Source organism: Mobula hypostoma, chromosome 3 (genome assembly GCF_963921235.1).
Source record: "Mobula hypostoma chromosome 3, sMobHyp1.1, whole genome shotgun sequence".
NCBI classification, from domain to species: Eukaryota; Metazoa; Chordata; class Chondrichthyes; order Myliobatiformes; family Myliobatidae; genus Mobula; species Mobula hypostoma.
Window position 1 is genome coordinate 53754962 of NC_086099.1, and position 20603 is coordinate 53775564.

The following is a 20603-nucleotide window of genomic DNA, read 5'->3' on the forward strand; positions in this document are numbered from 1 at the left end:
ATTTATGGGATGCATTCAGTAAGAGCAGCAATTTTGTTGTGGTGGTTGCATGGTTAAATCATTAGGTACTTAATTCTTAGCAATTGTATCACCGGTTTGATCAATTGTATTTATATCCAAAATTGTCTTTTCTGGTTTTCGGATTCTCTCTTTTGACTTTTCTTGATGGTCTTCACTTCAGGCTCTGTGGTCCAGTTCAGTTGTGTGCAAAATTGGATCAATAAGCAATGTTTTGTAGGAAGAACAGAATCCTGAATTTGTGGAGCAATATGATAAACTTTTACAAGCATACCATCATGCAAAGGTCCATTGTAAGAGTAAAATGTATATTTTAGCCCCAATCTCCTGCCTTCTCCCTGTATCCTTTCATGCCCTGACCATTCAAGGATCTGTCAACCTCTGCCTTAAATATGCATAAGTCTTTGCCTTCACAGCTGCCTGTGGCGAAGAATTCACCAGATTCACCACACTCTGGCCAAAGGGATTCCTCCTCATCTCCATTCCAGAAGGATGCCCAACTATTCTGAGGCTGTCCATAGGCTATCCGCCATAGGAAACATCCTCTCCATATCCACTCTATCAAGGCCTTTCACCATTTGATAGGTTTCAATGAGGTCACCCCTCATTCTTCTGAATTCCAGTGAATACAGACCAAGAACCATCAAACGCTCTTCGTATGGCAAGCTGTTCAATCCTGGAATAACTTTCATGAACCTCCTTTGAACCCTCTCCAATTTCTAAGATAAGGGGCCCAAACTTCTCACAGTACTCCAAATGAGGCCTCACCAGTGCGTTATAAAGTTTCAACATTACATCCTTGCTTTTATATTCTAGTCCTCTTGAAATGAATGCTAACATTGCAGTTGCTTTCTTTACTCAACCTGCAAGTTAACCATTAGGGAATCCTGCAAAAGGACTCCCAAGTCCCTTTGTATTTCATAGTTTTTTAAGCAGTCTCGGTTGTGGCACCTTGTCAAAGGCCTTCTGAAAATCCAAGTACACAACATCAACCAATTCTCCTTTGTCTATCCTGCTTGTCATTTCTTCAAAGAATTCCAACAGTTTTGACAGGCAAGATTTTCCTTTAACCATGCTGACTGTGGCCTATTTTATCATGTGCCTCCCAGGTACCCTGAGACCTCATCCTTAATAATCGACTCCAACATCTTCCCAATCACTAAGTCAGACTAGCTGGCCAATAGTTTCCTTTCTTCTGCCTATCTACCTTCTTGAAGAGTGGAGTGACACTTGCAATTTTCCAGTCTTCCGGAACCATTCCAGAATCTGGTGATTCTTGAAAGATCATTACTAATGCCTCCACAATCTCTTCAGTCACCTCTATCAGAACCAACTGATCCAGGTGACTTTACTATTTTCAGACCTTTCAATTTCCCAAGAACTTACTCTCTAGTTATGGTAACTTCACACACTTCATAACCCCTGACACCTGGAACTTCCACCGTACTGCTAATGTCTTCTACAGTGAAGGCTGATGCAATATACTTATTCAGTTCATCCACCATTTCGTTATTCCCCATTACTACCTCTCCAGCATCACTTTTTGATATCTGTCCCACAGGTCTGTTAAGAGCGAAAGGATTGCAAGGGACAAAATTGGTCCTTTGGGAGATCAGAATGGTAACTTGTGTGTGACGATGAAAGAGATGGAAGAGATCTTAAATAGATATTTTTCATCTATCTTTACTAGGGAGATGGACACAAGAGTCTATAGAAGTGAAGCAAAGCAGTGGGGAGGTCATGAACTCTACATAGATCACAGATGAGGAGGTCTTTGCTGTCTTGAGGCAAATTGGTGGACAAATCCCCAGGGCATGGCAAGGTGTTTACAAGAACCTGGGGGTGGGGGTAATGCAGAAATTGCAGGGCCCTAGCAGAGATATTTAAATCGTCCTTCACAACAGGTGAGGTACCAGAGGACTGGAGGATAACTAATGTTGTTCCGCTGTTTAAGAAAGGCTGTAAGAATATACCAGGAAATTATAGGCCGGTAAGCCTGACATCAGTAGTGAGAATGTTATTGGAAGGTATTCTAAGAGACTAGATATGATTATTTGGATAGATGTGGACTGCTTAGGGATAATCAGCATGGCTTTGTGCGTGGTAGGTTGCGTCTCACCAATCTTGTACAGATTTTCGAGGATATTACCAGGAAAGATGATGAAGGCCACGTGGACTTTAGTAAGGAATTTGTTAAGGTCCTGCATGGGAGGTTGGTCAGTTGCTCGGCATTGAAGGTGAGTTGGTAAATTGGATTTGACATTGGCTCTGTGGGAGAAGCCACGAAATGGTAGTAGATGGTTGCCTCTGTGACTGGAGGCCTGTGACTAGTGATGTGCTGTAGGGATCAGTGCTGGGTTCGTTGTTTGTCATCTGTATCAAAATCTGGATGATAATGTGTTTAACTGGATCAGCAAATTTGTAGATGACACCAACACGTTGGGGGTGTAGTGAACATTGAGTGACCATCAAAAGTGAAATGATTAAGAGGTAACTACTTTATTCAGAGATTGGTGAGAGTGTGGAATGAGCTGCCAGCCCAAGTGGGTCATGTGATTTTTGATTTCACCACTTAAGAAAAATTTGGATAGGTACGTGGATGGTAGGGGTATGGAGGGCTATGGTCCCAGTGCAGGTCGATGGGACTCTGCAGTTTAAATGGTTCAGCATGGACTAGATGGGTCAAAGGGCCTGTTTTCGTGTTGTAGTTTTCTATGACTCCACAACAGAGAACTGCGGGTTGACACACAAAATGCTGGAGGAACTCAGCAGGCCAGGCAGCATCTATGGGGGAAAAAGAAGTACAGTCGATGTTTCAGCCTGAAAGGATGTGGTGCAAAGGGAGATAATTTGTTCTGGAAGTGCGGCCTTTCTGATGATGTCACTCTGCCCATCAGAATGGCCCCAAAGAGAAATATTTTATTGTGATCAACAAATACCTCATCTTGGCAAGATAGATTCCATTGCACCATTTGATAGTGTTACCAACAGAAAGTCCTATAAGAGGTATGGTATTCATGAATAAGTATACATATGCAAGTTTTGTCTTGACATAATTAATCTGATTATCTGTTTCTGCAGTTGTGCTACCAGATATTAAAATTTGTTTTATGTAGATTTTGATTGAAAAAGACTGGGTTTCTTTTGGACACAAGTTTAACCACAGGTAAGAATTTTACGTTTCACGTATTTATATTCTAGTTTTCAGATTGGGAAATATTCAGTGTATTAGCAAATCAAATGGAAACTGATGTATGTTTTGTATAGAAATATTTGTTGTACTGGTACTTATATAAAGGTGGCCAGAAGATATCTGTTACGGTTTCTATTCATTGCATTCCACACTCATTATTAAATCACAAATGGGATGGACCTAAGGCTGATTTATACTTGTGCGTCAGCTCGACACCGTAACCTACTCAAGTGACCTATGCGAGTTTTTGAGCGTTTATACTTGTGCGTTGGTGTGTCTGTGTCGCTCTGCAATTCGGGCATGTTGTGCATGCGCACACACCTGCCTGTGCAAGGCTTCATGGTCATGGTAGTCTTTCTCAGTGTAAACAAGTTTGAAGCGAGCGTCTTTTTTTGTAAAAGCGAAATGTGTCCTCCATAATTCCGGAGGTCTGTAAAGCTTTATGGAAAGCATTGCAGCCAGAGTTCCCTCCCTGCCCTTCAATCAGCCAATGGGAAGCTACTGCAGCGCAGGAGGAAATGCGATGCTACCAGGAGGACCAATCACACTTGTTGTGGTCTGTGTTGCTGTGACGAGTAGTTACATTTTGGGAGAGGTGCGCGTCGGGCTACAGCGTAGGGATCTGCGTAGGCTCAGCGTAGGGTTTGTGGCTACGTTGTACCTACGGCGTCGAGTTGACACACAAGTATAAATCAGCCTTTACTCTTGCATCTTATTTCTCTGTTCAAAACACCAGAATAATTCAGCTGCTACTTGTTCCTAAATTTATTCATGTTAGTATGTAGGTACCTACTCTTTGTTAGTCCAAGCTTGAAAATAAACAATATCCTATTTGCTCATTACCTGTCTACGGTGCTTTGCATCTTCACTGTATATGGTGAATAAAGTCGATCCTTGAAGAAAAAATAGATATTGTTATGAACAATCAGTTTGCCAATATTGTAACTTATTGGGCTATCAGAACCATTCCCAGTGGAACATCATGAATTTGTTTTTCCCAGGGAAGTCTCATTCAGTTATTGCAACACTCAGTCCTCTTTTGCCAAAGCTGTTGTCAAACCTTTGAGTAAATTTGCCAACTATTTCATGAGCTTACACTCTGACCTCATATGAAGAATTTTGTTACTTGCCTTTTAAAAATCTATCTTAAGAAAAAGCTTTAGGTGAATGATTCTCTGCTAGGATCTGAGTTTGTTCATCCAGATATTTTTCAGTAGATCTATAAAGCATGATTGAAAAGAGCAATTAATTTTATACCTTCATTAAACCACCTCACACTTCCAAGTAATTATTTAGTTCAGTCCTTGCATCTTTCTGCTTTATTCATGTCCTTTCCACCGAATGCCTACTTTTTTTTAACAGGACAACATCAGTGAAATCTTAGCAAGCGACATGTAGTATTTGTATCACTAAAGTATCATTGATGACCACTTTCAAAGTCTAAACACCTAGTTACCTTCCAGACACCGTCAACCTGCTTCTCACCATCAGTGTCTGGGGTTTGGGGGTGGTGGGGAAGGAGATACGTTTAAGTAGAACATTAACAGAACAGCTAAATCATTATTGTGGCTGCCAGTGCAGGAAAGAAACTCAAGTCGATTGAAATGAGTGGATAGTATTAATAGAGCTTAGGACAAAGCCAGTTGGCCCCCTACTACTGAAATGAAAGGGCATATCTCTACTGCTGGCATTCTGTGTCATCATTGTGTGCCAGCAATAGGATGCACTGAAGCAGATTTTGAAACTAAAGCAACTACAATGTAGTCAGACAGAATTGTTGATCTGAAAGCTTAGTCAAAGATTCTGAACTTCAGCAAATTGAGGGTTTTTTTTTTAAACCTTGTGAGTGTAGAAAGACAAACTATTTGGTTATAGTCAGGGCTAATCACTAATGAAGTATAGATATTTTTAGAAAATCTTAAAATGTTAAGCAAGAGTAGGCTTGTCAGTTTTCATTTCCTTCGCTGGGACGACTCATCGGTAGTGTTGTTGACTAGTGAGCCATTTAGAAAAACCTTAAGCTTAGCAGTGGAGGGGAAAAGATGGTAGATGATGAAAAGCAATAAAACAATCCTTGAAAGAAAAGTATTCTTAAAATGCAAAGCAATCAATTGCTATTATCTGTTCAGAGGTTTATCTGTGCAACATCTAGCAGCCGTCAATATTCAGTTCCCAGCAACTTTTGAAATCTTGGTAAATATAAAAAGATATATTTAAGTGAAGTGTTAGGATGTGATAATGTAAACATTTGGTGTTTACAGACTGAGGTTAAATATTTTGTTCCGTATATGTGTTCGTTGTCCTGCTAAATGTTTCCTAGATTTGATAAAGCATGGTTTACGTATGCTTATTAACTTGATACAGCTAGCATATTTTGAGGAATATTAATGGGAAATTTCTGAAATTAAGCTTTACAACTGAGAACAGATTGCAGTTTACTGATAGTTGAGGGTTTTTTTTTTAAGGCTTCATATCTCTGCATCAGTATTGGGCTGATACACTGAATGGTTTATAGAAATAGTTAAAAAGGTTTAACGTATTTTTCCTATGGAGAAATGGAAAATTCCTGGAGCATTATTATTGGTTACAAGGTTTGTATGATTAGTTGAATGCTCTATGTTCACTCATCAGGTCAACCTTGCTCGCTGAGCAAACAGTGCATACCGTGTTTATCTTTGATTCTAGTTTTGACTGACCTTGTACTATTGTATGATAAACAATTTTTTTTCAATTTTTTTTGCCAGGGAAAAGGAAATCTAGAAAGACAGGAAAACATACTTCACTCATACGTCATATTTTAAAACAAGATTTCATTACCTTAAAGAATAGTTTTAAAGATTAATTAATTTTCTGCAAACTACAGTCAGTTGCAACTTTATTAGGTAGCACCTGTATCTAATATAACGGTCACTGAGTGTATGCCTGTGGTCTCCTGCCACTGTAGCCCATTCACTTCAAGATTCGATGTGTTGTGTATTCAAAGATGCTCTTCTGGAGCCATTTTTGTAATGCTTGGTTATCTGAGCTACTGTTGCCTTCCTGTCCGCTTGAACCAGTCTGAGCATTCTCCTCTGACTTCTCTCATTACTGAGGCATTTTCGCCCTTGTACCGCTCAATGGATCTTTTTCTTTTTGTTTTTTTACACCATGCTCTGTATAGTCTAACAACTGTTGTGCATGAAAATCCCAAGAGATCAACAGTTTTTGAAATACTCAAATCACCCTGTCTGGCACCAATAAACATCCCACGGACAAAGCCACTTAGATCACATTTCTTCCCTATTTTGAAAAACAACTGAACCTCTTGACCATGTCTGCATGCTTTTATACATTGAGTTGCTGCCACATGATTGGCTGTTTGAATATTTGCATTAATGAACAGGCGTACATGTGTAACTAATAAAGTGGGCACTGAGTGTACATCAGATTTCCAGCATGTACAACTTTAAAAAAATGTTCATGATTATTATTAAGGCTTAAAGGTAATGCAATACTTAAATAAATATTGATTCCCCAGTATTTTGCACTACAGGGGACTGTGGGAAGTAAGCAGTTCTGATTCAAGATTATCTAATGTCATTTCTGGCGCACAAGTGTGAAGCAGAACAAGATAATAAAAGACAATAAATATAAATTATTAAAGTAACATGTACATATATTAATTATATGTACTTACGTAAAGTGGCACTAGGTACAGGAAGGAGTTGTCTGTACATAAAGGAACTGACAGGAAATCATAAAGTAATGATGGTGGAGGGTGTAGAGTGGTGGTTTAGTGAGTGGAGGTGTTATTCAGCCTTACTGCTTGGGGAAAGTAACTTCTTTTGAGTCTAGTGGTTCTAGTGCGATGCTACATAGCCACCTCCCTGGTGGGATTGGGGACAAAGTGCACAAACTGGGTAGTGGGATGCTTCATGATATTGCTGGCCATTTTCTGGGACCTTTCCGTATATATGTCCTTGATGGTGCCAATGTTGTGTTGGGCAGTTCTGACTACTAGTTGTAAAGCTTTCCTCTCTGCTGGAGTGCACTATCCGTACCATGCAGTGAAGCAGCATGCTCTCTACATTGCAACTGTAGAAGTTCAAGAATATCGATGTGCATAGTCCAGCTCGCTTAAGCCCCGTCAGAAAGTAGAGGCATTGTGTTCTAGGGCCATGTGCGAGATGTGCACTCCCAGGACTTTGAAACTGTGCGCAGTTTCCACTGCTGTGCCGCAGATGTTAGGAGGGTTGTGAGTTCTCCTGAAGTTGATAACCGTCTCATTTGTCTTGTTGACACTGAGGAAGAGGTTATTTCCTTGCCACTAGTCTCTAAGCTCTTCCACCTCCTCTCTGTAGTCAATTGTTGGTGATGAGGCCCACTACTGTCATGTCATTGGCGAACTTGACAACGTGAAGTCTTGGGTGTTTGGCCATGCAGTCATGTGTGAGCACAGTGTACGGCAATGAGCTCAGCACAAAAATCTTGGAGGCATCCATGATGGGGAGGGAGGAGCGGTTGTGCATTCTGACTTTCTGAAGTCTGTTGGTTAAGAAGTCCAACACCCAGTTGCACAGGGGTATATCTAGACCAAGGAGTTGGAGTTTGTTCTCCAAAGCCTGTGGGGCAATAGTGTTGAATGCTGAACTGAAATCCAGAAACAGCATTCTGACGTAAGTGCAAACACGAGAAAATCTGCAGATGCTGGAGATTCAAGCAACACACACAAAATGCTGGTAGAACACAGCAGGCCAGGCAGCATCTATAGAAAGAGGTACAGTCGACATTTTGGGCTGAGACCCTTTGTCAGGATTGACTGAAAGAAGTCCTCTTACTATCTCTTCTTTCAGTTGTTCTACCAGCATTTTGTGTGTTTTCTGACATAAGTGTCCTTGTTTTCTTGGTGTGTCAGGGCCAGATGCACGACAAATACTTTGGCATCTATTGTAGTGTGGTTCTGTTGATAAGCATATTGGTGAGTGTCCAGTGTGGTAGGAATGGAGTTTTGATGTGTGCCATTGCCAGCCATTCAGAGCAGTTCATGATTAGCATCAGTGCTACTGGGCAGTAGCTTCAGTTCTGAAGCTGTAGGGTTCTTTGGTACTGGGATGATGGTGGCTGATTTGAAGCATGTGGGGACAACAGCCTGGAGGAATGATGTCTTGAAGATGTCCGTGAAGACATCAGTGAGCCTTATGGTGGTTGACTCTCTACAGAGTCCTTCTCATATCTGCTGCTGTTACAAATAGTGGGTTCTCACTTGGAAGGGCATTCCTCGAAGCATGCATATTGGACAGGTGTTCCTGAAATTTTTGTGCGTAGGCAGTCTTTTCCCTCTTGGCGCCCAAGGTGAGGTGACTGCTCTGAGAGCTGTTCTGTCACTAGACTTGAAGCCGTCGTTCTGGCCTTTCAGTAGGGAGCGAACCTCTGATTCAGCCAGGGATCCTGGTTGGACAGTGAGTTGACCGTCTTGGTGTACCATTGTTGTCGACACACTTACTGATGTAGCCAGTAACAGATGAGGCACATTCCTTGAGGTCTGTATCATCCTTGTTTGTGGCAGCCTTCTTGAACATATGCTGGTTCAATACAGTCCTGAAGCGTAGAGATTGCCTCGTTAGGCCATACAGTGATGGTCCTCTTGACTGGAGTTTTCCATTTTCAGCAGTAGTCGGTATGCTGGGATTAACATTATGAGAAAGTGATCAAAGAAGCCAAATTAAGGGTATGGGGTGGCTTTGTAAGTTCTGTATCTGTCTGCATAAATGTGGTCCAGTCTGTTTGTTCCTGCCACCTAGTGGTCATGCTGACATGTTGGTGGAGTTTGTGTAAAATATCCTGCAGGTTAACATGATTGAAGTCTCCTGTGATTAGGAAGAGACCGTCTGGATGTTTAGTTTGTCGGGAGCTGATGATACTGTACAGCTCTCCCAGTGCATCTTTATCATTGGATACTACTTGGTTTTAGCATTTCATTATATCAGCATATGTTTAATGTGCTGAAGATGTTCCTAGCTTTATTATTTCTATTCTTGATGTCCCACATGTTCCAGTCATCCGGACTGGTGATGCTGCCCAATTATATGAATATTTTCATGTATACGAGAACATTATTCTTTATCAGTACTGGTTTTCTATGGGGTATATTAATGGAATTGCTCAATATTGGTGTGAAAGGTCACATGCAAAATCAAGATCTGCAATAGATAAGAAGTGTCAAAGGTTACGGGAAGAAGGCAGCTGAATGAGGTTGAGAGGGACAATAAATCAACCATGATGGAATGGTGGAGCAGATGCGTTGGGTCAAATGGCCTATGGTGTCCTTTTTATGCTCTGATTCATGGTGACATCAAAGATAAATGCAAAGGTGCCACCTCTGATGTATCCCAATTTTTTTTTCTTCAAAACTGACTCCACTTTGAACAACAGTGCACGTAAAGTTAGGATCAAAGCTTTTAATGGTGCCCATTATGTGCAGAGGAATTCCACTGACCATAGAATGCTCATAAAGGTATGAATATATTGACTCCATTTTATCCCCTGAGGTTCAGTCCCTTCCCACCTACATTTGCAATACTTCACATGCTCTTGATCTCCTCAACAACCTTCAATTCCCTGGCCCTGATCACCTCATTTTCACCAGGGATGTCTTGTTGTTATACACTTCTATTCACCATCAAAACAGCATTAAAGCTCTCCACTTGCTTCTCGACAACAGACCTGACCACTTCCTATATATAATACTTCAGTAATATCTGAGTAATATTGGCTGCTGTATCAGAGGCACATGAGGTATATCTCGAGAAACGGCCTGTCCCAATGCATTTCAAATTATAGTTTGCAACTTTGATCAGGCTTGTTTGAAGAAAGCCCTGCCCTATTATGACAAGCACTAGCAGTCCCAAAACACTAGGCCACTGCTACACTACAACAAGGAATGCCTATCATTTCTTCCTGAGACCGCATTTTGGCGAGTTGGATCATTTGTCTGTACTCCTGCTACCTGCATATGGACAGAGCCTAAAGAGCGAGACTCCAGAGATCAAGACAATGAAAAGGTGGTTGAAGTAGGATGAGGAACTGTGACAGGATTGCCTTGAGTCAGTGGACTGGGGCATGTTCAAGAACTCATCCGAGGACCTGAATGAGTACATCAGGGTCATTACAGACTTCATTAAAACAGCCGTGGATGAGTGTACCCCCGCCTCCCCCCCCATGAAATCGTTTGGGTTTTTCCCCGGCCAGAAGCCCTGGATTTGTCAACTACTATAACAGGTTCCTGTCAAGCCTGGCTAATGTGCTCCAGCCCTTGAACTTATTACTGCATAGAAACCATAGAAACTACAGCACAGAAACAGGCCTTTTGGCCCTTCTTGGCTGTGCTGAACCATTTTCTGCCTAGTCCCACTGACCTGCACACATAGAAAGTTCGAGAAGAAATGCCAATGGACAAAGCAGTGTAGATAGCTTTCAAACGATAAAGTAATGGTGACATCAGGCACTGTATTGACACATTATGATCCACATCATCCAGTGAAGCTTGCCTGTGATGTCTCGCCTTATGGTTTAGGTGCAGTCATGTTACATTTTTTGAGTAATGGAAGTGAACACCCCATTGCCTTGCATCATGTTCCCTTAACTCTACAGAGAAAAATTATGCACAGATTGACAATGAAGCCTAGAGTCTGGCCTGGGCTGTAAAACATTTTACCCAATACATCAAACACTGGTGTCCATTTTCAAACCAGAGAAGGGAAGATGTTAAGAAATCCCTGAGAATAGACTGCATTGCTCTGGCAGAGGATTCACCTGGATTTTTCCAGGCCGTTCATGGGCACAAGTTTCTTGGTAGTAGTGGATGCTGCTACAAAGTGGCCAGAAGTGTTCCCAATAGCCTCCACTGCAGCCTTGCACACTGTTGAAGCCTCTTCTCAAGGACTGATGTTCCAGAACACTCAGTCAGTGACAATGGACCACCATTGGACCATCCTGAAGTGGGAGGGAGAGGAGCCAGAGCTCGTGGTACACATAGGTAGGAAAAGGGAAGAGGTTCTGAAAGGAGAATATAGGGAGTTGAGAAAAAGGACCGCAAAGGTAGTAATCTTGGGATTACTGCCTGTGCTACGTGACAGTGAGAGTAGGAATGCAATGAGGTGGAGGATAAATGCGTGGCTGAGGGATTGGAGCAGGGGGCAGGGATTCAAGTTTTTGGATCATTGGGACCTCTTTTGGTGCAAGTGTGACTTGTAGAAAAAGGACGGGTTATACTTGAATCCTAGGGGGACCAATATCCTGGCGGGGAGATTTACGAGGGCTACTGAGTGACTTTAAACTAGAATGGTTGGGGGGTGGAAATCAAATTAAAGAGACTAAGAGAGAGGAGGTTAGTTCACAAATAGAGAAAGCAGGTAGACAGTGTGTGAGGGAGGATAGGCAGGGGACAGAGATCAGGAGCACTCAGACCGAAGATGTAGGGGACAAGGAAGAAAAAGATAACAAGGTTGTTTGCTCCATTAAGGATAAACAGAGATTAAGAGGTGGAGAGTTTCTTAAATGCATTTATTTTAATGCTAGAAGCATTGTAAGAAAGGTAGATGAGCTTAGAGCATGGATTGATACCTGGAAATATGATGTTGTAGGTATTAGTGAAACGTGGTTGCAGGAGGGGTGTGATTGGCAACTAAATATTCCAGGATTTCATTGCTTCAGGTGTGATAGAATAGAAGGGGCAAGAGGGGGAGGTGTTGCATTGCTTGTCAGAGAAAATATAACAGTGGTGCTCTGGCAGGATAGATTAGAGGACTCGCCTAGGGAGGCTATTTGGGTGGAATTGAGGAATAGGAAAGGTGTAGTGATGCTTATAGGGGTGTATTATAGACCACCTAATGGGGACCGAGAACTGGAGGAGCAAATTTGTAAGGAGATAGCAGATATTTGTAGTAAGCACAAGGTTGTGATTGTGGGAGATTTTAATTTTCCACACATAGAGTGGGGAGCCCATTCTGTAAAAGGGCTGGAAGGTTTGGAGTTTGTAAAATGTGTGCAGGATAGTTTTTTGCAGCAATACATAGAGGTACCAACTAGAGAAGGGGCAGTGTTGGATCTCCTGTTAGGGAATGAGATAGGGCAGGTGACGGAGGTATGTGTTGGGGAGCACTTCGGGTCCAGTGATCACAATACCATTAGTTTCAATATAATTAGGGAGAAGGATAGGACTGGACCCAGGGTTGAGATTTTTGATTGGAGAAAGGCTAACTTTGAGGAGATGCGAAAGGATTTAGAAGGAGTGGATTGGGACAATTTGTTTTATGGGAAGGATGTAGTAGAGGAATGGAGGTCATTTAAAGGTGAAATTTTGAGGGTATAGGATCTTTATGTTCCTGTTAGGTTGAAAGGAAAGGTTAAAAGTTTGAGAGAGCCATGGTTTTCAAGGGATATAGGAAACTTGGTTCGGAAAAAGAGAGGGATCTACAATAAATATAGGCAGCTTGGAGTTAATGAGATGCTCGAGGAATATAAAGAATGTGAAAAGAATCTTAAGAAAGAAATTAGAAAAGCAAAAGAAGATACGAGGCTGCTTTGACAAGTAAGGTGAAAATAAATCCAAAGGGATTCTACAGTTATATAAATAGAAAAAGGATAGTGAGGGATAAAATTGGTCCCTTAGAGAATCAGAGTGGACGGCTATGTGCAGAGCCAAAAGAGATGGGGGAGATTTTGAACAATTTCTTTTCTTCGGTATTCACTAAGGAGAAGGATATTGAATTGTATAAGGTAAAGGAAACAAGGATAGTTATGGAAAGTATGACGATTAAAGAAGAGGAAGTACTGGCACTTCTAAGAAATATAAAAGTGGATAAGTCTCCGGGTCCGAGCAAGATATTCCCTAGGACCTTGAGGGAAGTTAGTGTGGAAATAGCAGGGACTCTGACAGAAATATTTCAAATGTCATTGGAGACGGGGATGGTGCTGGAGGATTGGCATATTGCTCATGTGGTTTCATTGTTTAAAAAGGGTTCTAAGAGTAAACCTAGCAATTAACGGCCTGTGAGTTTGACGTCAGTGGTGGGTAAATTGATGGAAAGTATTTTTAGAGATGGTATATATAATTATCTGGATAGACAGGGTTTGATTAGGAACAGTCAACATGGATTTGTGTGTGGAAGGTCATGTTTGACAAATCTTATTGAATTTTTTGATGAGGTTACTAGGAAGTTGACGAGGGTAAAGCGGTGGATGTTGTCTATATGGACTTCAGTAAGGCTTTTGATAAGGTTCCACACGGAAGGTTAGTTAGGAAGGTTCAATCGTTAGGCATTAATATCGAAGTAGTAAAATGGATTCAGCAGTGGCTGGATGGGAGACACCAGAGAGCAGTGGTGGATAACTGTGTGTCAGATTGGAGGCCGGTGTCTAGTGGTGTGCCTCAGGGATCTGTACTGGGTCCAATATTGTTTGTCATATATATTAATGATCTGGATGATGGGGTGCTAAATTGGATTAGTAAGTATGCAGATGATACTAAGATAGGTGGCATTGTGGGTAATGAAGTAGGTTTTCAAAGCTTGCAGCGAGGTTTAGGCCAGTTAGAAGATTGGGCTGAAAGATGGCAGATGGAGTTTAATGCTGAAAAATGTGAGGTGCTACATTTTGGTTGGACTAATTAAAATAGGACATACATGGTAAATGGTAGGGCATTGAAGAATGCTGTGGAACAGAGGGATCTAGGAATAAAGGTGCATAGTTCCCTGAAGGTGGAATCTCATGTGGACAGGGTGGTGAAGAAAGCTTTTGGTATGCTGGCCTTTATTAATCAGAGCATTGAGTATAGGAGTTGGGATATAATGTTGAAATTGTACAAGGCATTGGTAAGGCCAAATTTGGAGTATTGTGTACAGTTCTGGTCACCGAATTATAGGAAAGATGTCAATAAAATTGAGAGAGTACAGAGGAGATTTACCAAAATGTTGCCTGGGTTTCATCTCCTAAGTTACAGAGAAAGGTTGAACAAGTTAGGTCTTTATTCTTTGGAGCGTAGAAGGTTGAGGGGGGACTTGATAGAGGTGTTTAAAATTATGAGGGGGATTGGTAGAGTTGACGTGGATAGGCTTTTTCCATTGTGAATGGGGAAGATTCAAACAAGAGGACATGAGTTGAGAGTTAGGGGGCAAAAGTTTAGGGGTAACATGAGGGGGAACTTCTTTACTCAGAGAGTGGTAGCTGTGTGGAACGAGCTTCCAGCAGAAGTGGTTGAGGCAGGTTCAATGTTGTTGTTTAAAGTTAAATTGGATAGATATATGGACAAGAAAGGAATGGACGGTTATGGTCTGAGTGCAGGTCGGTGGAACTAGGTGAGAGTAAGAGTTCGGCACGGACTAGAAGGGCCGAGATGGCCTGTTTCCGTGCTGTAATTGTTATATGGTTATATGGTTATTTGCTGTGGAACCATTTTGGTCAGGCCTGAAAATGAATGGAATAAGACACATCTGCACCGCACCACACAGCTACAAACGAGCCTAAAGAACAAAATCAGCAGAACACACTACACGGACACTGAATCAGAAGCTCACCAATTTCCTCCTTGCAAATCGCAATGCGGCACACTCCACAACCAACTACTCACCAGCTGTGCTGTTCCTGTATCATCCCTTATGCTCACGCTTGGATCTCCTCAAACAGTCTCAGAAGGTGTATGCGGGACATAACGGCTGAGACAGTTTGAGGGCTCCTCAGACGAGGAGGTTCGATGCTCATCCAGGAGTGAAACAATCCTGGTGAGGGACTACAGAGGTGATCAAAAATGGGTACTTGGAAAGATTAGGAGCCGGACTGGACCACTCCATTGCACAGTGGAGATTGCATCTGATGTTATTTGGAGACAACACCTTGATCAGTTGAGGAGAGCAGAATCAATTGTTGGAGAAGAAAGGCGGTCAGAGCTATCATAACCACTTCCTGCAGTCCCAGAGCCAACATCTACAACCATCATGGAGGACACCCCAGACTCTGAGATTGTTTCACAGCCACTAGTCTCCCCTGCCTAGTAGAGTGACCCCCCCCCAGTCTGGAAAACATTATCCCACAAGAGTAAGAAATCCTCCATAGTGACTAAATCTTTAGGTCTGAATAGGACAACTTAAAATTCACTCTACTGTGGATGTCTATGTAGTAACTATAGTATATCGTATAGATATACAAGACTATATAGTTTATAGCTGAGCAGGGAGGAGTGTTGTGTATTTAATGTTTCAGTAATATTTGAGTAACACTGTAGATGTTTGATTAAGCATTCTTTGTTTACATAATTCACTGTGGGTTTTATGTAAAAGAATGTCTTATGTCATTATGCCACCATGTCATAAGTGCATGCCTCACTGAAAGTGAAAACAAGGAGTACATGTTTGTCCCTGTCACCCTGTGGTTTTCTTTTGATTAGTTTTATGTTTTGGAGTTACAAAATATAACCTTCTCTTCCATGACCACTCTGCCCAACTTGGCAGAATGGTCCCCACCCCTCACCCTCAACAATTTCCCTTTCAGCTCCACCAATTTTCCTGAAACTGAAGGTGTAGCCATCGCTACCCGCATGGGCCCCAGCTATGTCTGCCTTTTCACTGGCTACGTGGAACAGTCCATGTTCCAAGCCTTCCCTGGTAATGCTCCCAACTGTTCCTGCTCTACGTTTACAACTGCATTGGTGAGCTCGACAATTTGACCAACTTGGCCTCCAAGTCCAACATTGCTCTTAAATTCACTTGGTCCATTTCTGATACCTCTCTCCCCTGTCTTGATCTTGCAGTCTCCATCTCTGGAGTCAACCAGTCAACTGACATCTTTTATAAACCTACTGATTCCCATGGCTATCTTGACTATGTACATTCTCATGTTGTCTCCTGTAAAAATGAGAATCAGAGATGTCCTCGTTTTTCAAAGAATGGCGTTTCCCTTCCTCCTCCACTTATGCTGCTCACACCCACACCTCCTCTGTTTTCTGTTCATTCATGCTCACTCCATCTTCTCACTGGCTTAGTAGGGACAGAATTCCTCTTGTCCTCACCTACTATCATGAACTTCCACATCCAACATGTCATTCTCCACAACTTCTGCATCTTCAAAGGGACCCAGCACCAAACATGACTTAACCCGCACCCGCACCCCCACCTCCACCCTCACTCTCCACTTTCTGCAGGGATCACTCCTTCTGCGATTCCCTTATCTATTCATCCCTCTCTATTCATCTCCCTATTGGCATGTATCTCTGTAAGTGGCAGAAATGCTACACCTGCCCATTCACCTCTTCTCTCACCTCCATTCAGGGTCCAAACAGTCCTTCCAGGTGAGGCAACTCTTCACCTGTGAATCTGTTTAGGTTATCTATTGTATCCAGTGCTTTCAATGGAGCCTCTTCTATATTACTGACACCCGAGGTAGATTGGGGGACTGCTTTGTTGCAAAAAGCAGGATTTCCCAGTGGTCAACCATTTTAATTCCTCTCCTCATTCCCATGATGGTCCATGCCTCCTCTTTTGCCAGATGAGGCCTCTCTCAGGTTCAACAACACCTCATAGTTGTCTAGGTAGCCTCCAACCTGATGGCATGAACATCGTTTTCTCCAACTTCCATTAATTTTTCCCCCTTCCTCTTCCCTCTTCTTCAATTCCCCACACTTGCCTCTTACTACTTCTCCTCACCTGCTTATCCCCTCATTCTGGTGCACCTCCTCCCTCCCTTTCTCCCATAGTTCACTCTCTTCTCCTATCCGATACCTTCTTCTGCAGCCCTTTACCTTTTCTGCCTATCAATTCCCAGCTTCTTACTTCATTTCCCCCCTCTCCCACCCACATGGCTTCACCTGTTTCCTTCTGGCTTGTCGTCCATTCCCCCTGCCTCCCATTCTTATTCTGACATCTTTCCCCCTTCTTTCCCTGTCCTGATGAAGGGTCTTGGCCCAAAACATCAACTGTTTATTCATTTCCATAGGTGCTGCCTGGCCTGCTGAGTTCCTCCAGCGTTTTGTGTGTGTTGCTCTGAATTTATGAATACAGTCTAAAGCTTTCTCAAGAGTCTGTAGGTCTATGTAGATTTATCATTGTCAAAAAATACTTTGTTCTGTTGTTTATCTGGTAACAGCATCCTCTATTTCCAAAACTGAACTAGCTTATTTCTGCAAATGCTATCAATAGTCTTTGATATATACTGGACTGTGAACTTGCACTTTGCCTTACGTGGCACAGATAAAACTGTGGTACCATTTCCAGTCATTACGTTCATTGTGTGTGTGTTTTTGGAGTTACCTTTACTATAACCCTATTGACTCACTTCTGTAGTACTATTTTATTTTCCTAGACTAATGTGAATAGTGGGTCCGGGATGGATGCTGCAAACTCAGGACTTTTTTTTGACTGCATTCAAGTTGATTTTTCCAGGAGCTTTCCAATTTTATAATAACTTGGTTGCTCTCTTCCACTGGTGGAACAGCTGTAGTGAAATCAACATCTCTGTCTGCCTCTCAGATGTTTTTTTTCCCTGAGCAGTTTTTAAGCATTTCCTGTTCATTTACTGGTGTCAGCAGACAGGACTGCGTGTTTTTGAGCATATTTGTTGAAGTTCACAATTTGACATTGGTAAGCTATATTATTTTAGAAATGTTTCCTTGTTTGTCACAGGCAGCTGCATCCCATGCTTCACTTGTCACGTTAGTGAAATAGTGCCCTGTCTGCTTTTACAAAGCTCTCCCTCTGCTTGATGTGCCTTGCATCCATCATCAAGGACACCCACCATCCAGGGCATGCTCTCTTCTTGCTTCTCCCATCGGGAAGGAGGTACAGGAGCCTTAGATCCTGCACTACCAGGTTCAAGAACAGTTATTACCCTTCAGCCATCAGGCTCCTGAACAGCGTGAATAACTTCGCTCACCTTAACACTGAACTGATTCCACAACCTATGGACTCACTTTCAAGGAGTCGACAACTCACGTTCTGAGTATTTATTTATTATTATTTGCTTTTTTTTTGTATTTGCAGTTTTTCTTTTTCACACTGGTTGTTGGTCAGTCTTTGTGTGTAGTTTTTCAGAATCAGGTTTATTATCACAGGCATGTGACGTGAAATTTGTTAGCTTAGCAGCAGCAGTTCAATGCAATACATAATCTAGCAGAGGAAAAAGATAATAAATAAAATAAAAATAATGTAAATCAATTACAGTATATGTATATTGAATAGATTAAAAATGTGCAAAAACAGAAATACTGTATATTTTAAAAAAAAAAGTGAGATAGTGTCCAAGGGTTCAATGTCCATTTAGGAATTGGATGGCAGAGGGGAAGAAGCTGTACCCGAATCATTGAGTGTGTACCTCCACTGGTAACAGTGAGAAAAGAGCTTGTCCTGGGTGCTGGAGGTCCTTAATAATGGATGCTGCCTTTCTGAGACACCGCTCCCTGAAGATGTCCTGGGTACTTTGTAGGTTAGTACCCAGATAGAGCTGACTAGATTTACAAACTTCTGCAGCTTCATTCAGTCCTGTGCAGTAGCCCCTCCATACCAGACAGTGACGCAGCCTGTCAGAATGCTCTCCATGGTACAACTATAGAAGTTTTTGAGTGTATTTGTTGACATACCAAATCTCTTTAAACTCCTAATGAAGTATAGCGCTGTCTTACCTTCTTCATAACTGCATCGATATGTTGGGACCAGGTTAGATCCTCAGAGATCTTGACACCCAGAAACTTGAAACTGCTGGCTCTCTCCACTTCTGATCACTCTATGAGGATTGGTATGTGTTCCTTCATCTTACCCTTCCTGAAGTCCACAATCAGCTCTTTCATCTTACTGGCTTTGAGTGCCAGGTTGTTGCTGCAGCACAACTCCACTAGTTGGCATATCTCACTCCTGTATGCCCTCTCGTCACCACCTGAGATTCTACCAACAATGGTTGTATCGTCAGCAAATTTATAGATGGTGTTTGAGCTATGCCTAACCACACAGTCATGTGTATACAGAGAGTAGAGCAGTGGGCTAAGCACACACCCCTGAGGTGTGCCAGTGCTGATCGTCAGTGAGGAGAATATGTTATCAGCAATCCGCACAGATTGTGGTCTTCCGATTAGGAAGTCAAGGATCCAATTGCAGAGGGAGGTACAAAGGCCCAGGTTCTGCAACTTCTCAATCAGGATACGTGAATGATGGTATTAAATGCTGAGTTATAGTCGATGAACAGCATCCTGATGTGGGTATTTGTGTTGTCCAGGTGGTCTAAAGCCATGTGGAGAGCCATTGAGATTGCGTCTGCCATTGACCTATTGTGGCGATAGGCAGATTGCAACGGGTCCAGGTCCTTGCTCAGGCTTTGATTCTTCTGTAATTCTTTGTTCTACTGTGAATTCCTGTGATAAATTGAATCCTGGAGTAGTATGTTGATAATAAACTGACTTTGAACTTTGCATACTTCTGAATCAGCACATAGGAGAGTAATTAAAAATCTGGCAGAGTGGTGCCACAACAACAACGTCTCACTCAATGTTAGCAAGACCAAGGAGCTGATTATTGACTTCCGGAGGAAGAAACCGGAGGTCCATGAGTTTCTCATTGGGGCATCAGAGTGGAGAGGGTCAGAAACTTTAAATTCCTTGGTGTTATCATTTCAGAGGAGCTGTCCTGGGCCCAGCACGTAAGTGCGATTATAAAGAAAGCACGGCAGTATCCTTACTTCCTTCGAAGTTTGCAAGGATTTGGCATGACATCTAAAACTTTGATAAACTTGTATAGAAGTATGGTGGAGAATATATTGACTGACTGCATCATAGGGTGCTATAGAAACATCAACGCACTTGAAGAGAAGATCCTACAAAAAGTAGTGGGTGTGGCTAAAGCCCTCCCCACCATTGAGCATAGCTACATGGAGTATTGCCACAGGAAAGTAGCTTCCATCATCAGCGACCCACCACCCAGGCCACGCTCTCTTCTCGCTGCCGCCATCAGGAAGGTGGTAGAGCAGCTTCAGGACCTACACCAGGTTCAGGAGACACACATCAAAGTTGCTGGTGAACGCAGCAGGCCAGGCAGCATCTCTAGGAAGAGGTGCAGTTGACGTTTGAGGCCGAGACCCTTCGTCAGGACTAACTGAAGGAAGAGTTGGTAAGAGATTTGAAAGTGGGAGGGGGAGGGGGAGATCCAAAATGATAGGAGAAGACAGGATGGGGGAGGGATAGAGCCGAGAGCTGGACAGGTGATTGGCAAAAGGGATATGAGAGGATCATGGGCAGGAGGTCCGGGGAGAAAGACAAGGGGGGGGGACCCAGAGGATGAGCAAGGGGTATACTCAGAGGGTCAGAGGGAGAAAAAGGAGAGTGAGAGAAAGAATGTGTGTATAGAAATAAATAACGGATGGGTACGAGGGGGAGGTGGGGCCT

General features: G+C 42.5%; 1 protein-coding gene across 3 annotated transcripts in view; it reads left to right on the forward strand.

Moving 5' to 3' along the window:
• Positions 1–20603, forward strand: part of mtmr7b (myotubularin related protein 7b) — a 116214-nt gene that overhangs the window by 75545 nt on the left and 20066 nt on the right. For all 3 annotated transcript variants that reach the window (XM_063043049.1, XM_063043046.1, XM_063043048.1), the window contains one exon: positions 3135–3184. In XM_063043049.1, the coding sequence (XP_062899119.1) occupies positions 3135–3184 (50 nt within the window). The remainder of the gene's footprint in view (positions 1–3134; positions 3185–20603) is intronic.